Here is a 21,633-nt window from a genome sequence, read left to right on the forward strand (position 1 = left end):
AGCGGTTTTATTAGAGACACAGCTGAGCGTTTCGCATTTCGCATAATTTTAAAAAGTTTAAATTTGTTCAGTATTGAACGGCAGAAATTAGGTTTTCTTTTCGGAAGAATGTAAAAGGAAACAAACAGCCGACAGCGCTGTAAATAACTGTAGACTTGTGCGTAACAAGCAAGCGAATAATGCAGAAAACAGATTTTTAGACGGGAAACTGTTGTTGAAGTACAGAGAGAGAGAGCGAGCTGTGCATGAAGTGTAATTTTATCTGGTGGAAGCAAAACAGCAAAAGTCGGAGTGAATTCATGACGATGTTTATGTGAAGTGCAGTTTGGATCTTCTTTTGCTGCTGGTTCGGTCAATATTGTTTGGAGAGAGATAAACGAACAGCTTTAGAATCGGCGCAAAAAGGCCGTAAACAGAAAGCGCGGACCTGCCGACAGATCAGAATCAGCGAGCTGTCGGCTTTCAACCCCGACCGTGTCCGTGCAGTCAGGTGAGAAAGGCGACGTCTCACTGATTCTGATCCTTGGGTCCGCGCTTTGTGTTTACGTCTCTGTGCAGAATCCGTGTACCTGCTCTCATTTACTGTTTTAGCTGTTTGGTGGTTGTTGAAATTTTGTGAGGTTTCACCTGAGATTCTGGAATTTCGGGCAAAATACATTTATATTAAAAAATCGATTCAGGATTTTAATGAATCGATTTCACGTTATCCAAGCCAGAATCGATTTTAATCTATTATAAAAACCCACCCCTATCGGTGACCCAGTGTTTTTGTACTTTTTACTTTTGATTTCATCATGGATTGTGACTGTGGTTTGGTTTCTGTCCTGGTGTTTCTAGCTCCCTAGTTTGGTGGTACTTCCTGAGTTCTGAGTTTTAGGTTTTGTTATTTGACTTCCCAGTGTTAATTCTGTGCTCCCTCTGTTCTGTGTCATCCCTGCCTGTGTATCCCCCCCAGTGTAGTCAGGTCTCTGTGTAAAGCGCGTCTCTGAGTCTGTGTATTCGCGTGTGTTTTGAGTTTCCTGTTTTATTGTGAAAGTCTGTGTCTTATGCCAGTGTGTTCAGTTTGCGTTTCCCCTGTCTCGTCTTGGAGGGTGTGAGAGTGACAGTAACACTGAGATTGTTTTGAAATCGGATTTCATGTAATTTAACATGCTACAATAAAATAGATGCGACAAATACACAATCCAACCTGTTGTTTGCCTTTTATTTTTTTTAGTTCAATAACTCAAAGCTTGAGATGAAAGAAAGTTAAATCTTGCATTTACAAACAATGGTGAATGATGACTATAAGGTTAAAGTAAAGAAAATTAAAATTAAAAAACAAATCAGACAAAGAAAGTGAATGTAAGTTCTGAATATGGTTACTTACTCTGATAAGAAAACTTTCACAGGTGAAAACTGAATATGTAAATACCTCGGAAATAAAAACAACATTAAATTCTAATGATTTTTTTAGTCTTAGTAGAATAATACCTCATACAGACTCAGGTATCCGTGAGAAACATAAATGTATATTTGAAAAAAATATAAAATGACAACAAAACCAAAACAAGGCACATTTTGAGCAGATTCTTTTTCATTTCAGGTGTTAACTGCAAACTCATGTCAATGTGAGCAATAGTAAAAGAAATGTTCTCGTATTACGGTATTGTAGAGGCATAGTAGCTAATGTACATTAATCTACATCATAAAAGTGATCTGATATCACATTATTGGATGTGTTCTCTGCACTTAAAGAATAGGAGGAAGAATGTAATTCCTCTTACTAGCTGTGAAACGACATTCTGAGACTTTTTTCTGCCTGATCTCTTGTGATTTGTTTCCAAGCTGAAGGGATATCAGCAGGTATTGCACTACATTTTTTAGCAAAATCATTGTTGTACTTTGCCATTATAAATTTCCAGTAGTCTGATGCTTCAAGGCTCGCATCTGGAGGGATTTTCCAGTCTTGAAAAATGTCCTTGTAACGCTTATAAGGGTGCCATTCATTGTTTGTAGCACTGCATTGAAATTGGGCGTCACTGATCACGAGAGAGGAGCATATGTCAGTGACAAGTTTTTGTGTTCCTAGCCACCTGCAGTTACCCAGACCCTGTGGCCGATGCAGTGAAGCAAAGTGCTCAGTATGGCCTCCTCCTCCTGCGTCACAGGAAGCTTTGCAGAATGGACACTGTTTGCCACAACCAACAAGTTTGTTAAAAAGCTCATTCTGGGGATTCATTTTGAGGTGTTTTAGTTTCATTTCAAAGTTCAATGTTTGGAATTCTGTTCTGAGATCTTTTGCCATTTTATCCACAGACACTGTGAGCCAGCGAGCAAACTGTTCCTTGTCAGCATTGTTCAGGATCATGAAAGCACCAAGAGCATCCTGGGAAATGACCAGTTTATCACCAAGTTCTTTACAAATATCTTTAACAAATGTCTTCAAATCATCGCTCTTTCCTGTTTTTGCCTTGTTGATTGCACCATTTATGTGTATGACGCATGACTGGAGATGTTGGTCCTCAAACTCAGACATTATTGACGCAGTTGAAAAGTGCTCCACTATTTGTTTGTGAATCCACATCTTGACATATTTCTCATATGAGTCAATATAGCTCACATAGTTTTTAAAATCATCCTTTGAGAGTAAATCCAGTAAAACTGAATACTGGAAGGACATTCGATTGCTGAACTGCTCACATGTCAGCATTTTATCAATGATGTTAGGACCCAGGGACTGACTGATAAAGTCTACAACAGCAGGCTTCAAGCACTGGTTGGTGAATTCTTCTGCCTTCTTCTGACACTGGTCTCTTTCATGGAACACATCAATGAAATCATCACGAAACTTTTCCTTGTTTTTCATCAGACATCTGTAGGGATCATTTGCTTGGATGAAATCTTCGTGCATTTTCTGAAACTCTCTGGCTGCAAATCCACAGATGTGCTGTTTCAGAGAAACTTCAAACTCGATGTCTGTTTGAACATCTTGATTGTTTTGTAGTTTCTCATGAATGATGTGTAGGATCTCCTGGATGTAAGTGTCAGAGTAATTGCTTTTCTTTTTCACTTTTTCTCTCACAAACTGAGTGCAGGCATCTATGATGCTGTCAGCCTGTTTTTGTGCAGCTATTTTGTAATCTTCTTCTCTAAACAAATTCAAGATTTTCTGTTTGTATTTTTTTATTAATCCTTCAGGTGTATATTTGAAAGACTCTTTTCCACAATCCTGCAGACTTTTTTGACTTAATAATTCACATGCATGACTCCCCCTGTGTGACAGATTGATTCTCAGGTAGTGAGATACGCTGGTGAAGACATTTGTTGTCTTTTGTTCAGAAAAAGAAAGTTTCTTCAGAGTGTCATTCCACATCTTGTGAAATTCATTTTCCAGTTCTGTTTCTCCCATTTGGATATTCTTTTTCCGACATTCATCAATTAGTGCACAAACTGCCTTTTCAATCTCCTTTGTATCATTCTTCTTAATTTCATCAAGTTTTATCATTCCCTCTCTGATTTCTGCTGCTGCTGTGAGCTGATTAAACGCAGTTCTCTCCATTTCACACCGAAGGCTCGTTGCACTCTTTGAGAATTCCTCTCTGTATCCTTCTACAAGATAAACATGACCCTCTGTTTGCTTGAAATACTGTGTCACATTTTCTTGAAGTCTTGTCTCCCACGTGCACAGCACTGTGGAGGCTTCACTTTCCAAAGATGTGAGAAATTCTCTGATGTCAGAAAAGCCAGATTTGTCTGCAGTTGTACCAAAATTGGAAATTCTTATTTCTGCGTTTGTTACCCAGGTGTACATTTCTTTTTTGAATTCCCACTCCCATTTGTTGAATTCTGTGCAGAGTCTCATGTATGCATCAGCTACGAGGCTGTTTCTGAAGCTGAAGATGAAGTTTTCATGTTTTACTGCAGTCCACAGACTTGTCATCCACTCTTTAAACTCAGAGATATCATTAGCAGATGACTCACAGTTTCCCAGCAGGTGGATGATGTTTTTCTTGAGCTCATATACAGCCTCACTGTACCCTGCATTGACTGGGGCCATTGGTGGGTTTCCATTCCAGAGTCCAGGAATGTACCAGTTCCCAGTGTCTGGACTGTACTCCATCACATCAGTGAAGCTCTTGTTCTCCTCTTTCTTTTCCATTTTGGCTGCTGCCTGGGTCATCTCATTTAACTGTTCCAGGAGCAGTTTCCTGTCTCGTGAGTTCTTCTCATGGGCTGAAACATCGGAAACATTCTGGTGAACAAACTGACATTTCGGCTTTTTGCCCACCTCCTTCATCCTGAGAAAAGCATGCACAACTATTTGTAGGATGTCCTTCATTTCAGTTGAATTCTCCATTGCAACATTGACAATGGTGACATCACTCAGCCCCACAACAAGTGTAGCAAGCTCATTGTCGTGCTCATAGTTGTTGTCCAGTTGTGCAAGTTCTGGTGACTTTAAGCCCTCAGTGTCAATGATCACCATGAAGTCACAGTTTACGACTTTTTTCATGTCTTCATTGATTTTGATGAGCAACATAAAGGCACCTCGAGTACATCGACCACTGCTGACTGCAAACTGCACTCCAAACATGGTGTTAAGGAGAGTGGACTTTCCTGTGCTCTGAACTCCAAGAACTGTGACCACCAGGATCTTTCTGTTTGGAGACACCAAGTCACTGAGCTGAGAGAGAACATCACTCACCCATCTGAGAGGGATGTTGGATGCATCTCCATCTACAAGCTCAAGAGGAAATCCATCAAGCAACAACTCTGCACACAGTTTGGGCAGATGCTGCAGCTGTTGACGTGCTGGATCGGTTTGTGAAAGGGACAGTGAGGCTTCATAGATCTGACCCATTTCACGGAAGAAGTGTTCAATCCCCAGTGAGCTGTTGGAAATTTGTCTGTCAATCTCCTTTATCTCCTCTTTGTTCTCAGAGTTCTTACATTTTTCTTTATATTTCATCCGAAGTTCAGACATTTTTGTACGAGACAGGTTATCCAGGTTCATTCGCATCCATTTCAGGAAATAAAACCTCTCTGTTCCTGGGCTTGATATTGCATTGATGAAACATGTCATAGCTATGGACATGTCATAAGAGTTCTGCCTTTTCCTCAGTTTTTCTTTCTTCAGCTGAAGTTCACTTTTGTAATCTTCTATATTTTTGGAGCCAACTTTTTTAAGCCGAAATTCTTCCTTCTCTAAGCAGGTCAGTTCTTTCCATATTTCACCTTGCCGTTGAAGCTGATCTTCTTTGAATATATGGATATCTTGAATTTCTTCAGTGATGGCTTCAGCATTTGTCTTTGCAGTCTGGCACTCTGGAGAGTCTTCATCAACCAGGATTCCCAGTTCATGGGCAATGTCTGCCATCTGCTCTATTGTCATCTTCATCTTTGAGTTATTAACCACATCTGTGATTGTTTTCCTCAGATCTTTTACCAAGTCTGCATCATTTTTACTTTTTGTCTTAATAATGATGTTTTTAGTCAAGCCCAACTTGGTTGCTACTTCTTTTAAAGCATCTTTACTGAAGCACTTGCTCTCATAGTTACCCACTAAGCACACCTTTGTCTTATGCTTTTGGTTGCTAAGTAGACTGCACTTAGAGAAATCCAAATAGTCAAAGAACACAAAAACTGCTGCAGATGTCTGGCACAGAAAGGAGTATTGTGTTTCAAATGAAGCAATGTCCCCACGAAGGTTAGCTACAGCCACTGGCTGACTGAAAATATCAATGTTTGCTTTTCCACAAGGAAGATACCAAGTAATTTCAGTCAGTCCGTTGGATATTCTTCTTGGACTGTCACCACACTCCATGTTGTGGTGAACAAAGGTGTCATGGTGTTGCTGAGAATTGCTCAGAAGCTTATTGAGAATCTCTGACTTGGACAAGGAGCACTCACCCAGTCTGACAAAAGAGATCATTGGAAGTTCAGAGAGAACGATTCTGTCTTCAATGAAGCCCTTGGACTCTGACAGAGACTGGGGTCTGTACTTTTTAACAATGTCTCTCATGGCCCACAGCATGAGTGTGCACTGATTGGTGTCACAATTTGGAAGCAGCAGAGGAACAGAGAACTGACACATGGACATTTTTAGTGCCATTTCCTGCTGCACAAGACCATCAGAACACAGAAAGAGAGCAGTGATTATGTCGAGTGGATTTAGCATGTCATCTGTGTTTGGGCTCTCAAACAGATCATCAAAATCTAAGTCTGTACTTCCTGATTGATCATTTGAATCCTGTGATTCATCATCAGAATCTGATTCACACAGTGATTTCACATTTCTAGCTGTCACATTAACCATCATCAGTTTCTTTAGAAAACACCATGGAAGGTCTGAGTTACTCTTGACAGGTTGATCAGTGATGGTCTTCTGATCAATCTCAAGTATTCTGCCAAGTGTTAGCTTCTCTCCGTAGTACTGTTCAATGTCCAGATCCTTCATTAAGTTTTCCAGCTTTGTCACTGTGAAAATAAACACAGAACAGAACATATAGAACAGGGTCATTACTTTTGGTTTAACATTTGAGGGACGTTATTATTACACGTCACAACGAGCTTTCAAACATCAAACTACACTCAACAAAAATATAAACGCAACACCTTTGTTACTGCTCCCATTCCCCATGGGATGGACGTAGAGACCTAAAATTCATTCCAGATACACAATATAACCATCCCTCCCAAACAGTGGTCACAAATCAGTCCAAATGTGTGGTAGTGGGCACATCTGCCATATTGAGATAATCCATCCCACCTCACAGGTGTGCCACATCAGGATGCTGATCTGACATCATGAGTAGTGCACAGGTGTACCTCAGACTGCCCACAACAAAAGGCCACCCTGGAATGTGCAGTTTTGTCTCACAGCAAAATGCCACAGATGCCACAAGCAATGAGGGAGCGTGCAATTGGCATGCTGACAGCAGGAATGTCAACCAGATCTGTCGCCCGTGCATTGAATGTTCATTTCTCAACCATAAGCCGTCTCCACAGGCGTTTCAGAGAATATGGCAGCACATCCAACCGGCCTCACAACCGCAGACCTCGTGTAACCACACCAGCCCAGGACCTCCACATCCAGCAGGTTCACCTCCAAGATCGTCTGAGACCAGCCACCCAGACAGCTGCTGGAACAATTGGTTTGCACAACCAAACATTTTCTGCACAAACTGTCAGAAACCGTCTCAGGGACGCTCAACTGCATGCCCGTCGTCCTCATCGCGGTCTTGACCTGACTCCAGCTCGTCGCCGTAACAGACTTGTGTGGGCAAATGCTCACATTCGATGGCGTCTGGCACGTTGGAGAGGTGTGCGCTTCACGGATGAATCATGGTTCACATTGTTCAGGGCAGATGGCAGCTGAGAATGTCCCAGTTCTTGCATGGCCAGCATACTCACCGGACATGTCACCCATTGAGCATGTTCGGGATGTGCTTGACCGGCGTATACGACAGCGTGTACCAGTTCCCACGAATATCCAACAACCTCGCACAGCCATTGAAGTGGAGTGGACCAACATTCCACAGGCCACAATTGACAATCTGATAGACTCCATGCGACGATGTGTTGCACTGCATGAGGCAAATGGTGGTCACACCAGATACTGACCGGTTCTGGGTCCCCAGACCCCCAATAGCGCAAAAAACTGCACATTCCAGGGTGGCCTTTTGTTGTGGGCAGTCTGAGGTACACCTGTGCACTACTCATGATGTCAGATCAGCATCCTGATGTGGCACACCTGTGAGGTGGGATGGATTATCTCAATATGGCAGATGTGCCCACTACCACACATTTGGACTGATTTGTGACCACTGTTTGGGAGGGATGGTTATATTGTGTATCTGGAATGAATTTTAGGTCTCTACGTCCATCCCATGGGGAATGGGAGCAGTAACAAAGGTGTTGCGTTTATATTTTTGTTGAGTGTAATATGAACCTAAACAGTACCACAAGCAAGGCAGTTTATTAACTGCCATGGAATGACGGATGAAAAGAGATGAAAGAGGCAAAACTGTGTGCCAAAGTCAGAGGTTGAAGTGGTCAGTGGTTCTTTTTGTTTTTTTGGCACAGCAGTGGAACACTATGTCAAAAGTTTGCACACAACTTCACATTTAATGTTTTTTCTTTATTACTTATATTTTAGATTCATCAAAATAGCCTCCCTTTGTTTTTATTACTGGTTTGCACAATCTTGGCAGTCTCTCGATGAGCTTCATGAGGTCGTCACCAGAAATGTTTTTTTGTTGGCCCCTTTGCCTTCACTCTGCAGTCCATCTCCATCTCATCCCACTTTATCCTCTTTCCTACTCATTTTTTTGTTTATAAGCAAACTCACCTTCTACAACAGATGCAACAGAAAATAGAGCTATTTTTTATTTTCCTTCTTTTTCTCTGATTCAAGCTGATTACATTGATTAGAATAAAAACTTAGACTGAAATAACATTTGTATTCCCATCTACTATTATTTTATTCTGACATTAAGTCTCTTCTCATATTTGTTTCTCAGGTAGAGCAATGATTTTCCTGGTTCCAACTGACCTGGGGTATGTTTAGTGATCTAAAAGTGTCGGTGTTCTTTACATCTCACAGATCATGGTTCAATGAAGAATTATCACCCATTTTCATTTAAAAAAAAAAGTCTTTTAAAACTTTTTTTAAAATGTACTTTGGAAGGACCTTCAAACAAATACAATAATTTTTTATGACATTGATTTTTTAAATTATTTTTTTTATTTTATATTTTACAATACTTTTTTAATGGAATAATTTTTCAGATCTCTCTCCCATCTCACAGCACTTGTCTCTCAATCATCAAATCGTATTACTCTGGACAAAGTACAAAGTCTCCAGAGACACTATGGCAAAAACAAAATATGCCTCTGCATCCCACAGACTGGCTGTTAATTCATCCATTGACTTATGGACCCAAGCCAGCACAAGAACCCCAAATATCCATTCTTTCAATTCTCTCCCAAAAAACACCTTTTTAGATTAGTCATTCGAGAATGATTTTCTGTATTGAGTTGGGCATGAACAGCTCAAAAGCTGACTGATGTCTGTCACACGAGTCACTGCCATTCATGCTGGCCCTGGCATTGTTTTTATTATATTTTGTGCAGACAGTTTTGCCTGATGTGTATTTGAGGATGATGACCACTATATTCCACCATTTTCAGATGTGACTGTCTTGCTTGGAGGGATATGGATAGCAGTTTCCTTATTTGGTTTAGAATCATTAGATTCAGAATTAACCTCAAGATGGTCTTCATCTTCAGACACATGTTCCTCCTCTATGATCAAAGCTGAGTTCCAGAGCCTCCAGGGCTGTCAACTGTGTATGTCTGCTGTGTGTTTGTGCTTGGAGTCTCACAATTTCAAAGAAATGAGCAGTGTTAGGTCAAATTGACCAGCGCGTGTGTTGATTACAGTTTTAAAGCCAAGTATAACACATTTCAAATTCAAAAATACTTGAGACACTGAAGCTGTACTTCAACTTTTACTAGAGTATTTTTTAACACTAGTATTTGTACTTCTACTTAAGTACAGAATGTCTGTACTTTTTTAAGTATTTTGTGGTTTGCTCCATTTTCCAACAGCTATGACTCGCCTCTTTTTTTTACCTTTGTTTCCAGATGTCTCAACAGACTGGCCTTTGAGGTCGTCCATTTCATCGGAGCCTGAATAATGTCCTCTGGTCTCACGATTCTGTGTGTGAAGCAGTTCATGTAGTTAGTCTCAGTTGTTGTTAAAGCTGCAAGCCGGCAACACGTCAGTTTGTGCAGTTCTGCAGAACAAACAAATTGTATAAAGCTGATTATTAACACCCATATAACACCTGAACATGGTGTTGAGAGAAGGATGTTATGTTTAATAAATGCATTTCTAGTGTTGACTTCATTTTAAAAAACAATTATGAGTCCCTCGCTATAATGCGGTTCACCTTTCGCAGCCTCGCTGTTTCACTGATTTTGTTTGTGCAATTTTGCATGCTTTTTTTTTAATAAACAGTGGATTATGTTCTGTGTCCCGATTGATTGATAATGGTCTACAGCCAATCTCCTCCGTACCGTATCTCCTGTACAGTACAGAATGAGTTCAGCTTCTCAAATTTACATAAATCTTCGATCGCTAGCAGTGTGACTCTGAAGGGCTGTACTGTATGTTTATAAGTTTTCTCCCCAACAAACACAACAATGTCGACGAAACGTTTTGCACCGTCGAAGGCACCTGCAGTAGCACCCAAAAGGCAGAGGAAGATGCTAACCATTGCACAAAAAGTTGGACTTCTGGACATGCTAAAGGAAGGTAGAAGTTACCGTATTTTTTGAATTATAAGTGAAACAAAACAGTCAGATAAGTCAAACTTTACTCAACTTATTCTTCTTGCTTCCTCCATTGATTCAATAATGTTGAATTCTCTGGCAGCTGCTCTATTTCCATGTTCTGGACCTGAAAACAGGCTTTGATCTTTGGTTTCATTCTACAGGGTGGGCCATTTATATGGATACATCAAACTTATTGGTAATGTCACAAGAAAAACGATGGTGTGCTTGGTTTCAATGTAACTTTATTCTTTCATAAGTTATTTACAAGTTTCTCTTTGTTCACAGCCATTGACGTGTCGAAGAGGTTAACACGTGAGGAGCGGATCGAAATTGTGTTGATATCTGGTGAACGCAGTAACCGGGTCATTGCAGCAGATTTCAATGCAAGACACCCTACGAGACCACCCATCTCCCATGCTACAGTTAGCAAACTGCTTGCTAAGTTTCGTGAAACTGGTTCAGTGTTGGATGTGCCAAAATGTGGACGCAAGAAAACTGTCACTAATGAAGAAACATCAGTGGCTGTCCTATCTTCATTCAGCAAGAGCCCACAGCGTAGCACTCGCCGCATGTCACTGGAGAGTGGCATTAGTCGAACATCCCTTCGGTGGATATTAGCTACTCACAAATGGCACCCTTACAAACTCCAGCTACTGCAGCATCTCAACGAGGACGACCCAGATCGGCGCACAGAATTTGCAGAATGGGCAAAACAAAAATTGGAACAGGACCCTCAGTTCACGCAGAAGATTTTGTTCAGTGATGAGGCAAACTTTTATGTGAATGGTGAAGTTAACAAACAAAACCACCACTATTGTTCTGACACTAACCCACATTGGATGGATCCCTCCAAGACTGTTGGAACAACAAAAGTGATGGTTTGGTGTGGTATATGGGGTACAACGATAGTGGGTCCATTCTTCATCAATGGAAACCTCAAGGCCACTGGATATTTGAAATTGCTACATGATGATGTGTTTCCCTCTGTATGCACTGAAGCTGGCACGTTCCCCGAGTTTTTCCAGCAAGATGGTGCACCACCACATTATGGCTGCCAGGTCCGAGCATTCCTAGATGAACAGTTTCCTGGAAAGTGGATTGGTCATCGTGGGCCAGTTGAATGGCCCCCAAGGTCTCCTGATCTGACACCCTCAGACTTTTATCTTTGGGGTCATCTGAAGGCAATTGTCTATGGTGTGAAGATACGAGATGTGCAGCACCTGAAACTACGGATACTGGATGCCTGTGCTGCCATTTCTCCTGCGGTGTTGCTATCAGTGTGTGAAGAGTGGGAGAAGAGGGTTGCATTGACAATCCAACACAATGGGCAGCACATTGAACACATTTTATAAGTGGTCAGAAACTTGTAAATAACTCATGAAAGAATAAAGTTACGTTGAAACCAAGCACACCATTGTTTTTCTTGTGACATTACCAATAAGTTTGATGTGTCACATGGCCCTCTTCCTATTAAAAAAGTTGTATCGAAGATGGCCGACTTCTAAATAGCCACCATGGTCACCACCCATCTTGAGGAGTTTGCCCCCTCACATATACTAATGTACCACAAACAGGACTTTAATATCACCAACCATTCCCATGTTATTACGGTGTATCCATATAAATGGCCCACCCTGTATAATACTTGACTTATTTTTCTACGAAGGTTTGAACTTTGAGGGTGTTTGAACAAGAGAGAAAAGTGTGAAATTGTTCATGCCTGTCTGAGAAAAGTGTATAAAGTGTGCAGTGAGGGGTTTTACAGCCTTAAAACATCAATAATGATTGTAAAAAATAAAGCTGGCTACTTCGCAGATTTCACCTATCGTGGGTTATTTTTAGAACCTAGCTCCCGCGATAAACGAAGGACCGCTGTATTTTAGAAAATACATCAAATACATCAAAATACAATTACCCTCCACATATTATCTTACATGCACTTATTTAATGATGCACAACATATCATCTTACCTCCATTGTGGGTGCAGACTGTCATCCAACTGTTGTTCTAAATTACTCAGGCTCCATCTCTGAAAGTGATGAGAGACAGGTCTAAGTCTGTATACTCCATGGACTATATAGCATTTTACAGAATTCAAGCTTTACAAAAAAATTCAATCTGTTTATAACTTCACCAGATATAAGAACATCAAGGCTTTTCTCTTTCTTTTTGCTTTGCAGGAAAGCCTACAATATAATTCGGCTCAGTGAAGTACCTGCTTGTTCCTTTATCCAACTTGTACACTAAAAATTTATCAAGTACAATGCAAACCAAAAAGGTAGTTTACCTCCAAAATAAAATGGAACCCTTTAGAACATAGTATAAAATAAAGTATAAAATATGAAAGTAGGAAAAAACAACATGTCCAGAAGTGGGAAGTAAAAGTATAAATACTTCATTACTGGACTTAAATATGATTTTCAGACATCTGCATTTTACTTAACAATAAAATAACATAAAAGACAATCCTACTGATGTATCAATCACTGTTGCTTACCTCACATGCCAACATGGAAATTTAATGCTTAGCTGTAATTTTTAACAGATGCTGGATATAAACATGATGTATGCTGATGAAATTATGCTTTTTATGTATCATAAAATGTCCTGCAAAACAAATTGAAGTAACTAACTTTATGTTATTCAAAAGTTGTATTTAAATAACAGACAGTACAGGCTAAAGTGGTTAGCTTGCAGTACTGTGATGATGATTACAGAGATGCATTGGTGCAGAATATATGTGATGCCCACAGTTAGTGTTAGATTACACTAAGAGTAGCAGACATCTATATAAATTTAAGCTGATGTCTTTACTAGTTTTATACTATGTAGAGGGCAGAAAGTAGCCAAGACATGGCATTCACAATAGAAATAATTGCGACTTATTTCTGAATGATTTGTTTCCCCACACTGTTACTACAACACCAGATTTTAGGGTTTCCCCATACTAGGGTTGGGTGATATGTAAAAATTTTCCAACAGACAATCTTAAGTCCAATAATCGACGATGGGCGATATATTCGCACATGCGCAGACTTGGGTCGGGTGCATCCTTCGTGGCCCACCATATCCCTGAATTCATACCGCGGCCCAGTTTCCAACAATGGCGGCAGCTACTTAGTTTTAATGTTACTCTTATTACTCTTTCTGGGTCACAAAATAAATTAAGATATTTTCAGGCGAGAATGTAGCTGTGTAAACTTCAAATATCTACTCGGTTTATCAAGACATCACATATTTGCAAACGTGCTCAGACGTGTTCGGAGACACATAGTACAATAAGCGAGGTACTATTTTTTTTTGCCACGAGTTCATAGTAGCTCGTTGCTGCAGCGTTGTTTGCTCCCCACCTACGTAGGAGGCGGGCCTCTAATCCATTTGATTGGTTAATGCTGTGAAGGGCTCTATTCGACTGGTCAAATGTGTCAAGGGGTTTCTTTGTTTGGTAAATTCTTAAAACACGTGTGTAAACATTTTAGGGTACTCAATTATCACAGTTTACGCTGTGTTTTGCGATGGGCCCATCGCACAGGCTGATATCGTGATGACAATAAATTTTCGATTTATTGTGCAGGCCTAGCTGGGTATCGTCACTGATTTCTATAATCCATTTGATTCCAATTCACAAGGTCCGATTCAAATCAATTTTGCCTCAGACAGTCAGAAATATTATAATTCTGATCATTTATCAGCACTGACACTTGTGAGACTTTATCAGAGTTGTAAACACCACAGAAGATGTCTTTGTGTTAAAGTAACTGAGGATAAAACACAGAAAAACATGAAGGAGATTTTCCTGGCCTGGCTACTTATAGCAGATAACCTTAAAAATATTCTGCAGTAGAACAAAAACTGAAGAAAACCATGAATCAACATATGAACATTACCTGATGCTGCTGAAGTGAAGCAGAGCAAAGTTACAGAGGTTTGATTAGAGACAGCCAAGCGTTTTGCAATTTCGCATATAATTTTAAAAAGTTTAAATTTCTTCAGTATTGAACAGCAGAAATTAGGCTTTTTTGTCCGAGGTCATTTAAGTTAGAAAGAAAGAAAGAAAGAAAGAAAGAAAGAAAGAAAGAAAGAAAGAAAGAAAGAAAGAATGCAGAAAACAGAGATCTGGGATGGGAAACCGTTCTTGAAGTACACCGAGAGAAAGAGCTGTGCATGAAGTGTGATTTTTATCGTGGTGGAAGCAAACCAGCAAAAGTAAAAGTGAATTAATGATGAAATTTATCAAATGTGAAGTGCAGTTTGGATCTTCTTTTGCTGCTGGTTCAGTGCGTTTTGGTTGGAGAGAGACAAAACCTGCAGCTCAGAGTCTAGCACAAAAAAAGATGTAAACACAAAGCGCGGACCCAACACATCAGAATCAGTGGGATGTCGGCTTTCAGCCCCGACGGTGTGTCTGTGTACGTGCCATCGGGTGAGAAAGCCGAGAAACAGAAAAGCTGATTCTGATGCGTTGGGTCCACGCTTTGTGTTTACGTCTTTGTGCAGAATCCGTTTACGTGCTTTCATTTGCTGTTTTAGCTGATTGGTGATTGTTGAAATAGATTGATTAGAATAGATTTGTTAGCTTTAACCTGAGCTTCTGGTGTTTCTGGCAAAATACATTTATAATTAAAAGTCGATTCGGGATTTTATGAATCGATATCGCTTTATTCAAGCTAATCACCTCCCACTATCCACCTGCACTTTCAAACGTACACACGAAGGACTACAGGAATATCTGGACCACGGCCAATCAGAGAGGTCCCGCCCCTGACTATCTCGGATCAAAACTTTTCTTAAGTAACCCAAAAGAACTGATTGGCTGACCTGGAATCCCTGTTACCCATAATTCCAAAAGCATCAGACATGACTGGAACAGGTCTGCAATATTTTTTAAAGTTATTTTCTTTTTAATAATGTTCCCCCAAAGTAGGATTATTAAAGTTAAATAATCTTTATTGAATTACATAAAAAACTTATTACTTATCCCTTACATATACATACACTTAATTGAGAACACTCATAGCACTCCAGCAGTCCTAGTTGAGCAAAAGTGACAGAAACACGTGGTTCCTCTTATATTTTCTCCTGCAGAATAGTGATGGGTCGTTCGCGAACGAAATGGCTCTTAGAGCCGGCTCTTTGACGTGAACGACGCGAGCCGTCTCCTTATCGCGAGCCGTCATGTGGGTTTGTTTTTTTTTTTTTCTTTCTCTCACCCTCGCTCTCTCGCACTTTTTTTCCGCTTCACTCTGCACGGGAGCCTTGTGCTTTATGCTGGGCAGAGGGGGGAGGGGCGGTAGTTACACTCAGTAGCACAGGAACAGAGCAAGAGGGAGAGAGAGAGAGCCAGGGACAACAACATCACATTAGAAAGGTATAGTAATCATCCACAACTATTTTCGGTTGCAGATGATAAAGGATTCAGAAAGTTTATTCATGCGGGCCCATATGACAGAGAATATGCATCTTCTTTTTGTTTTCATATTATAATTTATATTTAATTGTGTTGTGGTTTGCAGTGTTTTGTGTTGTTTTCACTTTAAATTTGTAAAAGGAAAAAGCTGAAAATTTAAATAGTTAAAAGTTGAAATGTGAATAGTTGATTTTTGTATTATATGATTTATTTATTACATTTTATGTGGAGTGAATAAATAAAAGTATATTTACGGTGGCCCCTAGAGACAAAGCACATACAAACTTCAAATCACGTACGAACTCTGAAGCACATACAAACTCCAAAACACGTAAAAACACGTACAAACTCAGAAGCGCGTAAAAACTCAGAAGCACATAAAAACTCAAAACACGTACAAAAGACAACAGAAGTGCTCCAGGATGCTAGGCGCAGTGTTGAGCTTTTGTTACCTAGTGGCTACACAAGCCAAGAAGTACCAACAACCGGATTTGGTGTGTGGTAGTAACAGGTAAATGAACTTTTTTTTAAATTATTTGAATATATATGAGTGCCTGTGTATAAATACACAAACAATACACACATGCTTTCAATTGTGTAATTTAAGTGATCTAGTAGCTCTGCTTTGGAAGTTCAGTTCATGCTAGAAATGTGTTTTGGAGTTTGTACATGTTTTGTCTCTAGGGACCACCACATATATTTATATATAAACATATACAAATAAAACCACTTTTTTTTACGTTAGTAATTCCTTTTGTGCATAATTTTATATTATTGTTAACAATAAATTAATTAAAGCAACAAAACAACCTGAAGATGTCAGATGTCTATTCATATTAATGTACAGAATTCACCTGCTTGCTGCTACTACTGCACATTCACCCAGTGTATATACTATATATATATATATATATGATGTTCTTCCTCTACACCCCCCCCCCCCCCCCCCCCCCCACAATTTTTGCACATGTCGAGGAGCGTGTCAGGCCACATTTCACTGTGTGTTATACTTGTATAACTATGCATGTGACAAATAAAGAACCTTGAACCTTGAAGAGCCGGCTCTTTTTAGTGAGTCGAACCGAAAGAGCCGGTGCTCTAAAAAAAGCCGGAAATCCCATCACTACTGCAGAAACGATTCAAAAAGTTAAAGTCTGCTTCCTGGTTGTGTCACGCTTGCTGTACGAGAATAAAAAAAACGGACGCTTCAGTGAACAGATTTGAAGTTTTCCTATCGTGTACTCAAAATCGGCCTTTAAAGAATGAATTTTCATGTGCTAACACATATCTAGGTGTAAGACAAAAAAAAATTTTTTCATTATACAGCATCAACAACTACAAATGAATTATATTCGTACACGAACCGGTGAGACTTACACATCTGCATCACTCTATTTTCGTGTGCCGAACGGTTTCCATTGTGTAGATACGACAATATTTTGTATCTCCGACAGAAATCTGAAATATACCATAAATCAACGAGACTGTGATCACACATCCATCATTGAGAGAATGATCTATGATCACAGGGGAAAATCCTAATCAAAACTCTAAAAACGAAACTATGGAAACCCAAGTAAAGCTCTATGCGTGTCATGTAACATACCATATACACATACCAGACAAAACAACATCAAAAAGCTACCCACCTTTGTATTTTTCACCCCTTCAGGCTCTTGTTTTCTCCTTCATGCAGTAGATTTACAAGCAAACTTTTCCGTTACTGTAGAGCACAGAAGCACATTTCACTCGCCTTCTAGAACACTCCTGTTACGCGGTTTGATGAACACTTTCACTTCCGGTTTCATGACCAAGCCACTGCACTCACCCTACAGTTTACACCAATGACTGTACACCGATGACTCTGACCACTGACACCAATGAAAAACTACTAAAGCGCAGTCTTCTCTTTCTGTTTATTCTGCGCTGTTGCAGATCTTTACTGGAGGCAAAGTGAAGCTTTCTAAAGGATTGAAGCTTGTATAGAAAAATGGTTCATTTCTCGAAGCCAATACTATTTAGTGCCCTCTGGTGGTCAAATATATGAAGAGCAGCTTGACTCTACAACTTGAAATTAACTGCTTTATTACGACTGCCGACTCTTTTATCAGGTGAATTAAGAGCTTTGTTTGATAGAAGCAAGAATATATTCCAAAAGCAATTTTCCTAACTTGTTTTTTTAGTCTTTCCAGCTTCAAACCAATGACTGTAGAAAACAGTTTTCTACAGTCATTGCTTCAAACAGTCTCAAGGAGGCAGTATTATTTCCGGGTTATGGGGACTACACTTCCGGTGTTATTTAGCGAAGAAATCGCTGTACATGCTCTCGGCCATGATATAAAGAAACTTTTTAATTTGAAGTTGTCCTTTGAAGGTGAGTTTTCTTTACAGACGAATTGCTCTGTTTCGACGCTTCATACTAAATTAGACGGTTAGCTTACCTGAGTCATAGCACTGCTGTGTAGGGTTAGCCCTCCTGTGATATTATCGAGTCGATGCAAGAGGACTGCATAGGCTAGAATAGAATTCAACTTTACTGTCATTGCACATGTCACAAGTACAAGGCAACGAAATGCGGTTTGCATCCATCCAGAAAGTGCTTTAGACATAATATAGGTATATTACGAAATATATATTAGCAATAATATAGATATATTACAGAAAAGGGTCTGTTATAGGTATGAGGGTACAAAAATATGGGTCTATTATGGGTATGCTACAATGTACACAGTATGAGGGTATGTTATGAATAAGCTATAACTATAAGTATGTACAGGCTGTAGTGAGTGTACAGGCTATGAACAGGATATAAATATGAAGCTATACAGAAATATGAAATATAAAAAAACTATACGGAAATATTAAATATAAGCTATACAGAAATATGATATGAACTATGCAAGTTAACCGTTTATAGAATTATAATTATTGTATTGTACAGAATGATTGTCTAGACAGCATTTACAGTAGTGCAGTTTAGAATATAGAGATATGTGGATAATCTCTACAAAACTACTATATAACTATATATATATATATATATATATATATATATATATATATATATATAACTACTGCGCTCTGCATCTAAAAATTCACTTTAAACTACACTACCATTCAAATGTTTTAGAACACCCCAGTTGTTCCAGTTTTTTATTGAAAATTATGTAGTTTAATGTCTCACAGCACTCTGAAATGAAAGCATAGTACAAATAAGTAATTGGAGTTAAAAAAAATAAATAATCATGGAGTCAATTTATAGACCAAAATGTATTCTAAACTTCTTACTTTTCAAAGTAGCCACTTTTGGCTCAAATAACAGCTGAACTCACCCGTGGCATTCTTTCTACAATAGAAATAAAATATTCTTCAGAAGGTTCTTTCCATATCTGTTGCAGAAGTTCCTATAAATGTGTGGCACTTGTAGGTTGCTTTGCTTTCACTCTTTTGTCCAGTTCATCTTTTAAATCTGGAGACTCATGTTTTCAGGGTTACCATCTTGGTCTTTTTTCCTGAGGTAGTTCTGGCATAACTTGAACTTGTTTCTGAGTGTCTGTTGATAGTGAAGGAAGCTGTACTCACTGACAATTTGACTTTCTCTGCAATTTCTCTGTAGGGAAGACCTACATTTTTAAGTGTTATGATGGTCTGTCTCTTTTGTATTGTTAATTGCCTTTTCCCCACCATTTTTGTAGCAACACACTACTTTCTGCAGTGCAATACTGTTCAACTGATGCTCACAAGTGTGTTCCAACACTGCTTTTATGCAGACACACGGGGTTGTAAGTAATCCAGAAAAGCTGGAACCCCAGTAGGAATTAGCAGCACCAGCTTTCAAGGCTTGATCAACTTCCACTGCTGCAGAACAGCTTTAAATTGTTAATGCATTTTGTGTTCTCTGAAAAAGACCTTTTGTATAATTCTGAAATGTAAATTATTTTTCAGTTTTGTTTAACCTTACTTTTTTAACCTCTGGCAGCTCACCACTTACATTTGTACCATTTCAAGCTATTTATTGGACTTGAACAACTTGAATTGCAATAAATAACTGGAAAAATTGGGGTGATCCAAAACCGGTAGTGTATATTTAATCCCATTTTAAAATCTGTATTTAATTTAACTGTACTACAATAATATATTTTAGAAATGCTCATCTTGTACAAAATATCCTCTCATGATAAAATGGCTGATTACTACAAGTTATTGTTCAATGCTCTGCACAGATGTGAGGTCCTTTAGATTTTATTCTGAGATAACAATAAATTCAGCATGACCTCATGGCTGCTGTACTGTCCACGCTTAATAAATGCAACATTACTAAACACAATCCTCTGTGGTTGGACTTAAGTATTTATAAAGATGTAAGCTTACGCAGTTTAAATCGTTGGAACCTTATTTAATAGATCCTTCATGCTCAGCAGGAGGGAAGGAGTCAGAGAGAGCAGATTAGGTTCAAAACTCTTTTAACCCAGCAACTGACCCTGTGTTTATGCTGTTGGAGGTGAAACAGTGAGTTCCCCTTATCTCAGGGGCAACAAGAAGTGGCAGTGTTTCCAGTAGCTTAATTTGTGTTTCCTAAATTTCGATCTTGATTTTAAAAAAATGCTTGTTCATACCTGCTTTGTATTATTATTTTTTTATTGCCAGATACATCCCAAATATTTTATCCGATTAAAGGTATCCTGAGGATAATCTGACCATGTTACACCACCTTCTGTTGTCTTTCCTTAGCTTCTTCGTGTGGCCCCACCTGATACCCCAACTTGATCCCCTGGCACAAATCTAAACATGACGGAGCCACGCAACCCCAGTATGTCCTCCATCCCTCAGACGGGCCCTGCACACACAGACTCCAGCTCACCTGCTGTAGAGATGGACCCAGTGGAGTACACTCTAAGGAAGCGTCTTCCCCGGAAGCTCCCAAAAAGACGCAACGACGTCTACGTCAACATGAAGACGGACTTCCGCGCTCAGCTAGCGCGATGTCAGAAGCTTCTGGAAGGTGGGGGTCACAGAGAGATCTGTGTTCACGGCTTGGGCCTGGCCATCAACCGGGCTATTAACATTGCCCTTCAGCTGCAGGCCAGCAGTCAGGGGGCGCTACAGCTGGCAGCCAACACCTCCACAGTGGAGCTTGTGGACGACCTGGAGCCCGAAGATCCGGACGAGGCTGGAGAGCCGATGACGCGTACACGTAACAATTCGGCCATTCACATAAAGGTGTTCTATCCTGACGCTCAGTGACCAATCAGGAGGTTTCCTGTGGATCAGCCTGAGATTCTCCATTAGTCCTCAGGCCCTGTTTGTTCCTTCGTTAACCAGTAGATCACAAACACTGAGTTTATGTGGAGAGCCACCTTTGCTATTCATGTGTTGTATACATTTTTCAGTCTGCATGCTTTGGAGCAACACTAGTGTGCACTATAATTTATACATATGTGGCTGTGCCAACTTTTTTTTTTATGTGTATAATGTTTGTGTGTTCAGGTTTTAAAGATGCCGATAAGAAAGCAGCAAACAGGTGTTATTGTTGTAAATCTCCACTAGGTGGCAGTAGCAGCTACAATAAACATGCCAGGAAGTTGTTACTCTGCAGACTAACTTCTATAGCTCCATCACAACAGTGTTTTGTCAAATTGTTTACAGTGTGAGTTCAGCTGAGGGTCACTGAGACGTAGACTCTGTTTAAATGTGATTTGTGTCTCTGAACTGCTGCTCAAAATGTATATAATGAATGCTGGATTGTTTGAAATCTGGGTAAAAATAAAAACTTGCCAGAGTGTATCTTTCTTTAACTGTTATTTCTGTATTCGTGGCTGGAAAATTTGTATGTGGAACCAGTAAATTCTGCTGTGGCAGCTTGTACTTGTGCTTGCTTGTTCACCCCATCGAGAGGGGAAAA

General features: G+C 39.6%; 2 protein-coding genes across 3 annotated transcripts; one reads left to right on the forward strand and one right to left on the reverse strand.

Moving 5' to 3' along the window:
- Window positions 1–1,188: 1,188 nt before the first annotated feature.
- On the reverse strand, window positions 1,189–17,530 carry LOC113018151 (up-regulator of cell proliferation-like). 2 transcript variants are annotated; one of them, XM_080299856.1, is made up of 4 exons: window positions 17,381–17,530; window positions 12,295–12,353; window positions 9,619–9,703; window positions 1,189–6,459 (listed from the first exon to the last, which is right to left on the reverse strand). In XM_080299856.1, exons 2-4 carry the CDS (start codon window positions 12,298–12,300, stop codon window positions 1,766–1,768), a joined length of 4,785 nt encoding a protein of 1,594 aa, XP_080155982.1. In that variant the 5' UTR covers window positions 12,301–12,353; window positions 17,381–17,530; the 3' UTR covers window positions 1,189–1,765. The 2 variants fall into 2 exon arrangements, with proteins under 2 accessions (XP_080155982.1, XP_080155983.1); XM_080299857.1 differs by having other exon boundaries at window positions 9,619–9,782.
- A 2,989-nt stretch (window positions 17,531–20,519) lies between these two features.
- Window positions 20,520–21,515, forward strand: pop7 (POP7 homolog, ribonuclease P/MRP subunit). Its single transcript, XM_026161632.2, has one exon. The coding sequence runs from the start codon at window positions 20,520–20,522 to the stop codon at window positions 20,973–20,975; it is 456 nt and encodes a 151-aa protein (XP_026017417.2). The 3' UTR covers window positions 20,976–21,515.
- Window positions 21,516–21,633: the final 118 nt, after the last annotated feature.

This window comes from Astatotilapia calliptera, chromosome 3 (genome assembly GCF_964374335.1).
Source record: "Astatotilapia calliptera chromosome 3, fAstCal68.1, whole genome shotgun sequence".
In the NCBI taxonomy this organism is placed as follows: domain Eukaryota; kingdom Metazoa; phylum Chordata; class Actinopteri; order Cichliformes; family Cichlidae; genus Astatotilapia; species Astatotilapia calliptera.